Source organism: Pteropus vampyrus, unplaced genomic scaffold (assembly GCF_000151845.1).
Source record: "Pteropus vampyrus isolate Shadow unplaced genomic scaffold, Pvam_2.0 Scaffold31, whole genome shotgun sequence".
Lineage (NCBI taxonomy): Eukaryota > Metazoa > Chordata > Mammalia > Chiroptera > Pteropodidae > Pteropus > Pteropus vampyrus.
Window position 1 is genome coordinate 2,386,404 of NW_011888812.1, and position 8,436 is coordinate 2,394,839.

The 8,436-nt window shown below is 45.9% G+C and overlaps 1 protein-coding gene across 7 annotated transcripts in view; it reads left to right on the top strand.

Annotated features, from left to right (window-relative positions):
• The window catches only part of LDLRAD3 (low density lipoprotein receptor class A domain containing 3), a 187,068-nt gene extending 181,843 nt beyond the window's left edge, over positions 1-5,225 (top strand). For 6 of the 7 annotated variants that reach the window (XM_011356832.2, XM_023528682.1, XM_023528683.1 and 3 more), the window contains 2 exons: positions 60-405; positions 2,234-5,224. In XM_011356832.2, coding sequence (XP_011355134.1) covers positions 60-405; positions 2,234-2,471 — 584 coding nt within the window. In that variant the 3' untranslated portion in view covers positions 2,472-5,224. Of the gene's footprint in view, positions 1-59; positions 406-2,233 lie in introns of all 7 variants that reach the window. The other variant, XM_023528679.1, reaches the window with a different exon arrangement.
• The last annotated feature ends 3,211 nt before the right edge of the window (positions 5,226-8,436 follow it).

Here is an 8,436-nt window from a genome sequence, read left to right on the forward strand (position 1 = left end):
TAAGGGGTGAGCCGAACTGGTAACTTCTCTCCTCTTCTCTCCCTTCGGGGGTTCCTCAGAACCAGGCAGCGGGCAGGTGTTTGTGACTTCGGAGAACCAGCTCGTGTACTACCCCAGTATCACCTACGCCATCATCGGCAGCTCTGTCATCTTCGTGCTGGTGGTGGCCCTGCTGGCGCTGGTCTTGCACCACCAGCGGAAGCGGAACAACCTCATGACGCTGCCGGTGCACCGGCTGCAGCACCCCGTGCTGCTGTCCCGCCTGGTGGTCTTAGACCACCCCCACCACTGCAACGTCACCTACAACGTCAACAATGGCATCCAGTACGTGGCCAGCCAGGCTGAGCAGAACGCGTCAGAAGTGGGCTCCCCACCCTCCTACTCAGAGGCCCTGCTGGACCAAAGGTGCGTGCTGGGTAGAAGAGACTGGGGGGAAGAAGCTCCTCCTCTGGGGGGGAGTGGCATCCGTGCACGCTGGGCTCTTAGGTCCTGCCAGGAGCCCACATTCAGCTGCTGTAGGCAGCAGCAGCGTCTGACATTTACTGAGTCCTTGCAAACAGTTCACATGTACCATCTCATTTAATCCTCTCAACAGTTCGCTGAGGGAGGTTCTATTTTTGCCCCTTTTTTACAGATGAGGAATCTGAGACTCTGGGATTTTAAGTTACTTGTCTGAGGACATATAGTTAGTTAGGATTCTGGCCAACTTGGAGCCCTGCTCATTCTTGTTAATGCCACACCGATGCATGTTCAGGCCACTGACGTTCATGCTCATGGGTTTTTCCTGCTACTGCCCAACAGTGCTCAGCACATATCGGAGGTTTGGTTAATATCTGTAGAATGAATGAATGGATGAGTGAGCAAGTGAATGAATGAGTGATCTAATGAATTAATCTAATGAAGTAAGTCCCTTACCTTTGCTTGGCTTCATCTATAAAACAAAGTGGGTGGAACAGAGAACTCTCAAGCTTTGTTAAGCAGGAAAACTCTCATTGCCAATGGAGTCAATCTATAAAGTCGAAGGCAGAGTTCTGTAGTTGAAATGGGTAATGGACCTCAGTCCTGCCTGTTCAGCCCTCCTCTCCCCTTTGGTGACCTCCACGGGACCCCAAAGAACCATTTTGGCAGTCCCCGCACTAGTGCTATCCGAGTCCCCTTTGGTTCTGAGATTCCCACGCCCTCTGCAGGGCCCTGCTCAGCATCCCTCTTCCCCTGAGCCCGGGACTCACCATGCGTGAGGTGAGGCATTTTGCAAGCCGTGTTCCTAGGGTAACGGGGTGCCCCTTGGACCCTCTCCTATAATAGCTTTTGTCTTTGTTTAATCTTTGTTTTCCCTGTTCATAAAAGGTAGCTTTGGAGTGGGGCAGTACTCAGGGATATCTGCAAAAAAGTGTAAGAATGCAGGACCTCACTCACCACTCATACCCTCTTCATTCAGACCATCCGATGTAGAGTAAGGTTAAAGTCACTGAAGCTGGAGACAGGAAGCCAGGTCCAAACCCCAGCCCAGCTGCTTACTAGTTATTCGTGATCCTATGTGAATCGTTTACTGCCCCTGCCTCAGTTTCCTCCCAGTACAAGGGGCATAAAAGTAACGCCTACCTCTTCTCGTGACCGTTTAGATAAGGTAATGAATGTCAGGTGCCCAGCGTGATCCATGACGCGCAGTGAGCTTTCAGTAAATGAGAGCTGAAAAATGAAATGTCTTTTCAGTCATTTCATTACAAGCAAGGTATCATTATTATCCCCTCCTACAGATGAGGAGACTGAGGCGTTGAGAGGGTGTCTTCTCACTCACCCAAGTCCACGCAGCCAGGTAGAGTTGGCTTTCAGTAAGAACCCCAAATTCTGTGGCCTGTCAGAGGCTGCATCCAAACAGCAGGGCCCCCCAGCCGCCGGCACGAAGCCACTCTGCCAGACCACCCAGGACGGGCCAAGGGTGTACCTGGCGTCCTCCCTCTGGCTCCACTCCTCTGAGGAGGTGGTTTGGGCCCCGTGCAGTTGGCACAGGCCAGCCAGGGCACACTGACTCATTCCTCTTCCCTTTGTCTTGTTTCGTGGTCCTCGATTGCCCCTCTACTTGGAGGGCAAATCTCCTTCCTCACGTCAGTATCTGCTCAGAAACCGGTGGAAGCTGGCGCCGCCTGCCCAGCCTGGCCTCCTCCTAACGCATTCTCTTCCCTTCTCTTCTCACCCTCGACGCTCCCGCTTCATCCTGCCTTCTCCATCGCAGACCGGCGTGGTACGACCTTCCTCCGCCGCCCTACTCTTCCGACACTGAGTCACTGAACCAAGCCGACCTGCCCCCTTACCGATCCCGGTCTGGGAGTGCCGACAGTGCCAGCTCCCAGGCGGCCAGCAGCCTCCTGAGCGTGGAAGACACCAGCCACAGCCCAAGGCAGCCTGGCCCTCAGGAGGGCACCGCCGAGCGCAGGGACTCCGTGCCCAGCCAGGGCACCGAAGAAGTATAAAATCCAGTTATTCCAAAGTCCATATAGGTTAATCTGCTCTGACTTGTTACCATCCTAACAACTCACGCTCATGGGAAGCTCCTCACGGCACCTCAGGAGTGATTTGGGGTGTCAGCTGCCTCTCCATTCCCCTCCTCCCCCAGATTTCAAGGATGTTCTTTGGAGGGTGACCTGGCATTTTTCTGGCCTCTCAGTTGTATACATGACGTATATTGTGCATCTTTTCTGGGAGGTTACTCTTCCGTCAGGGCCCAGGATCACAGCTTCATCCTTTACGTCATTCTTCTGTCCCCGTTGGAGTCTTGCTGAGTAGGCAGCAAGGAAAAAGCAGGATTTGAGTAGTTCTTGAGAAAGCATTGTTTCTGTGCCATGTTGGATGTTCAGGAGGGCAGAAGACACTGGACCACATTCTCTGTGGGCTGCCATGTTATAGCTCTGTTTGGGGATTGGGGCTGGATGGTCCTATCAGGAGGCTGTCACTGGGTGGCCATCCTGGAAAGAAGCCAGGCGAGCACTGAAACCTTTCACTACCATCTTACACATTGCTCTCGATCAGCAGTGGCAGTGGCCAAAGAAAACTTCTCATATGAGTAACACCCTTCAGTAATTGGCAGTGTCATTTTGGTTTTGTAAATAACCCTAAAACCATCTATTCTGGATAGATTCTGGCTTTAAAATTTTTCCCAAGAATCTTTGTTTTAAGAGCTTTCTCTGGCAGCCGACATTAATCAGCCTCATCCCAGCATAGGTAAGGCGGCCCTGCCAGGAGTTTATCCGAGTTCTCAGCTCCTGAAACGCAGACTGCCAAGAGCCTAAGGCTGCTTTGGTCTGCAGTCCTTTCCCTGGTTTCTGGATTGTCAACCTCCCAGCTGTAACCTGCCTACAGCCAAGGGATGAGCACCCAACTGGAGTTGCCCTAATATCCAGTCTGGCCCTTTGTCCCTGTAAACTACAGCCAGCCTGCCTTGCCCATTCATGAAGCTTCAACACTAGCCTCCTGAGTTCCCTTAACGCTCAGAAGTCATTTCACCTGTGCATTTGGACTTGCCACTGTGGTTTCTAACACCTTGAGAGCCATATTCAATACCTCCCACCAGAACTCCCAGCTCCCTGTACTGCACACACTCCCTTTTCCAAGACCCAAATACCAACACCCTGGTTTAGGATTAGGGTTAGGGTTAGAGTTAGGGTCAGGCCCCTCCCAAGTTAGAGAAACATCCCATAGTTTCTCCCTTGAGAGACATGGACAAGTAGACAATTTGGAGTGAAGATTTGCCATTCGGACTTTTTTTTTTTTAAAAAATCTTAGAAATGCATTTGAAACAGTGTGTTTGTTTTTTCCCTTCTAGTTAAGGGACTATTTATATGTGTATAGGACAGCTGCCTTTTTTGTTGTTGTTTTTCTTTAGTGAGGTCCAAAGAAAGATGCGAAAGGAGGTCACACCTTTGTCCTGCCGAGTCCTGATAACAAGTCACTCCAGACTGACCTGTGTGCCAGGCGTTTGTGCATTGTTGCACTTTGAGTTATTATTTATCAAATTCTCGAAGGATGCTGAAGGAGGGACGCCTGTCTCCCTCCACCATAGTCTCTGTGTTTCTGCTAGCTTTCTTCTCTTCTCTGTGCCCTGCCAGCCGCAGGGCCCACCCCTTGGGGAAATAATGGGTAGAAACATAGGCCATTATTTGGCAAGAAACTGTCAGGGGACAAAACTGGAACCAGGTGGAGCCACTCTGGGCAGCTCTCACCCATTCAGAACTTTTTTCTGTAGCTGAAGAAACTTTCAGTAGCATCTTTGATGCTAATTCACATGGAGCCTGCAGAAGGGGGATGATGTGGATTTCAATGATCCTTTTCTGTAGACTTTTTTTCTTTTTAAACCAAATCCAAAGGATATTATGGGAAAGTTAACCACTTGGTGATTTTTTTTTTTTTTTTTTTAAGGAAAGGAACCTAGTTGCTTTCATCCTTCATTTTTAAAATAACACTTGAGTTATTTTCTGAGTTATCCAATAACGAATATTTGATGGCAGCCAGAGTGTGTTCGGAACTCTGGCTGAACATTTCATCTCCTGTGAGTCAGAATGGCTTTATTTCTCCCTCTGATGGTCCCCTGCTTCTGTGTGGTGCTCTGGAAGTTGTTTAGAGGAAAGGATTATAATTTTAATTAATTGTGGTGTGAATTAATCTCGCGTACTTTTCTGCTTCCAGGCATTTTAGGCAAACAAATGGTGTTAGTAGATAAGGGGAGCCTATTAATGGTTTTTAAAACAAACACAGGGACATTTTTATTATAGATTTAATTTTTTTAATGAATGTTTTTAAAAATATGTAAATAGGACACCAAAGCTGCAGATGTTTGGGGTTTTTGTTTTCCCCTACTCAAAATAGCAAATAAGTGGCCAGCAATATTTTTTAACTCATTCCAGTCAGGATATTTTTTTATACATTCTCTAAATCTATGCCAACTTGGAAAACCGTCTCTGCTCTCTCTTCTCAAATGACATTAGCGAGTCCTTTTGATTTTAGCATTAAAATCGTTTCACTGTGATGGATAGCTTATCACATGACTCAACCCCCTCTACTTTGAAATTGACATTTAAAAAAAAATGCAACTAAGTGGTTAATAGTGTGTGATGTTCGAAGTTGATGTAAACTGGAAAGATTATGTTCAGTTGCTTTTTGTTTTCTGGTTCATTTTTTTTTTTTTTTAATTTTATACTTTCAAATAAACTTGCAGTTTCCTTTTCTCTATTGGTGCGAATGGTTCTTAACCTACCTTTCTCCTCTGTGGCATGTGACTTCTGTCATGGCTTCTGCAATGAATTTATGCCATAGTAAAGTAAGAAAAAGGAAGACTATATTGATGGGGCCTCAAAATATGATGGGCATTTAAGGATTACACACCTGGTGTGGTTGGAATACAGAAGTGAAGTCATGGAAACCAGTTAGTGTCATGGGCCCTGGAATATCAGTTCAGAAGATGGGCATTAACTGCTTTCACTATGGCCTTGTTTGAGGGAAAGGGGTAAGTGACTGCGATAATCATAGTAGATCCTGACCATATATTCAGGGGTATGCTACAACTCTCATACAAGGATGCTGGTAATTAGTTTTGAACCACAAATGGTGCAGACTGGCCCTACCAGTGATGGAAACATCTTTGTGCTCTTATAAGTCTCATTTTAGAACCATGTGTTGACTGATGCCACAGGACAGTTGCACGGGAAGTCAGGATGCAGAGGAGAGCACCACGTGACTAGGAGAAGTAACCTTGGCCTGGGCCAAAGCTGAAATCCACATGGAAATCTCAACACAGGAACTACAGAACCTGGATTTAGCTCATATGTTGGTGCCCAGGTGTCTCAAAAAGAGGACCAAGCTATCAAACAGTGGTGTCCTAAGTGTGTGCCAGGTCATGTTTTGTCCCATGAGGTCTAGAATAGACCTTCCTAAGCAGTATGTCTGGAAGGTTTGTCAAGATATTAATTCCTTCATTTCTCAGGGTACCATTTTTAATGGGTGCCAAGATGAGGAAATGATTGAAAAGCACCAATCTAAAGCAGAGATCAGTAAACTTTTTTTGTCAAGGGCCAAATAATAAATATTTTTGGCTCTGCAGCCATAGGGTCTTTGTAACAACTACAAAAGCAGCCATAGACAATACATAAATGAATGGGTGTGCCTGTGTGCCAATAACTATTTACAAAAATAGATGAGCGGTCGGATTTGGCTCGTGGGCTCTTGTTTGCCAACCTCCGATCTAAAGGATCATTCCCACATTGTGTCCATAGATCCAAGGCTAGGAGTGTTTTAGAAAAGAAACAGAGTTAACGGCCTGGAGTATTAGAATCCTTGAAACGGCACCAACCTCAAACAAATTAAAAGTAGCAGAACGTATAAAGCAGACAATTCAAGGACCTGTGAAATTAATTTTAATTGATCTTATTAGCTCTTTTCCAGCGAATAAGGAAATACAGGCTGAAGATGACTGGAGGCTTTCCCAATGAGGTCTCTAATGGTTAGGTTGAATGCAGAGGCCCTAGTCAAAAACTGCTCTCTAAGGTGCAGAACAGAACCCACCAGGGAGCTTGATCTTTCAGTGACCCTGCATGAAATGTGACTCTTTTGCAAGAGAACCCTAGGCAGAACTTTGTCTTGAAGTACGTTCCCAGTATGCCGTCTGTGAACCGGCTAAGGCCACACAGACATGCATGGAAACCCCAGGACCACAGATTCTGTTTGGAGGTTGTGGCATCCCCATTCAGAGATGAAGAACTTACACCAGCTCAAACAGGTAAAAGAGTTACAGAGATATTCTAGAAAGAGAAGAAGGGATCGGCTTCCTTGTACGTGAAAAATAAACTGCTTCACTAATCCCTCAAGTTGGAATCAATCACCAGGAAATAACTGATAATATGAGTGTCTTGACCCCACTTGCTGGCATGGCTTAGATCGAATAAATGCCTCTTTCATGAAAACGATGTTCATGTTTGCCCAGTGTATCAGCAGGGATCAGTCAGTATCACAAGAACAAAGGATTGAATATGGAAATTAGAGCTTACACTGGTGAGGGTAGAGCTGACAGACGGATGCCTACAAGGCTACAGCTGGAAGATTCCAGACACAGTTACCAATGAGCCTGGGACAGGTGGAGAAACCAGAGCTCACAAGAGAGGCCAAGAAGCCACCACATGGACCCCAGAAGAGAAGTGCAGCGAGTGAGCTCACGGAGAACATGGCAGGCCGTGGGGCTCATCTACCCGAAGCCCTGAGAACGATGACTCCTGCGCTGCTGCCTTCGAATCTCACGTGAGCGCCGCTCATTGGTTCTTATTCGATGAGAAAAGGGAATTTCATTTTCGACCTTTACTTTTTGTAGGCATGCCCAAGAATTGGAGTTCGTAGTTTTCAAAATTGTAATGATTCCATTATGTGATTTGGTTTACTCGCTGGTAAACTGTTCAGACAGTTTGTGCTGAGAAATAGAAAAGTATGGCTTTTATGGAGTTTATGAATGATCTGTTTGGACCCTCAACAGAACTTTTTACTGCCCTCTGTGGATCCCGGGGAGACTCAGAGAGGGACAGTTTTAAGTATTGATTGAGCAAGTTCATGAAGTTGGAAGTAGGATGCTGTTTCCTTGCCTGAGAAAAAGGCCAGTTGGTTGACCATAAGTTTGGCTGTGAAGTCATATGAATTAGAGGAGAAAAAAGTGTTGAAAAGTGTAAGCTTTCTGGCCTCCGGTCCATGGTTTTCTTCCCTCGTTTACTTTACCTTCTCATAAGATCAAATTTACTAGCTAAAAATCAAGTAAAAATATCAATTGGTCTTTGTCGATCAGAAACCAGATCGCTCAAACTGGGAACAGAAGTTTCAGAGATTCTAGAAGGAGAAAGAGTCAGCCTTGAAAGGGGGATACAGATCACCTTTCTCTCCTACCCACTCCCTCTCCTCCTCCCTGTCCTTTCTGTCACTCTCTGTTCCTTGGTTAATGACTTTTTAAGACAGACCTCTCCATGCTCCTTAGAGCAAGCAGGGTAATTAAGTGCCCTCAGTTCAATCTGTGGTCTTAGTTCTCCCCACTGGAAGATCTGAGGGAGTTTAGATCTGGGAAACAGAGTGTAATAGGAGATTCTCATTTGGGTTTTGGTTATTAGCCATGTTTTTCTTATCAGCCTTTACTGGGGAGACCTACACTTTAAAAAATTACTAGGCACTTACCTCTACTATTAAAATTGATATCTTGATTTTATCTTTGGTTCTTGCCTCTGTTCTCAAACTCTGAGTTTGCAAGACAGCAGCCCAAGAGTAGTAGTATTCAACCTACAGATATATTTGAATTGGCTTGTAAACTCCTCTTGTTTTTTTATTGTGAACCTGTTGTCAACAATTACAGTTCAGGAGATTTCACATAAATTCCTGGGTATCTGGCTTCTTTTAAAGAGCCAGAAGATATAGCAATAC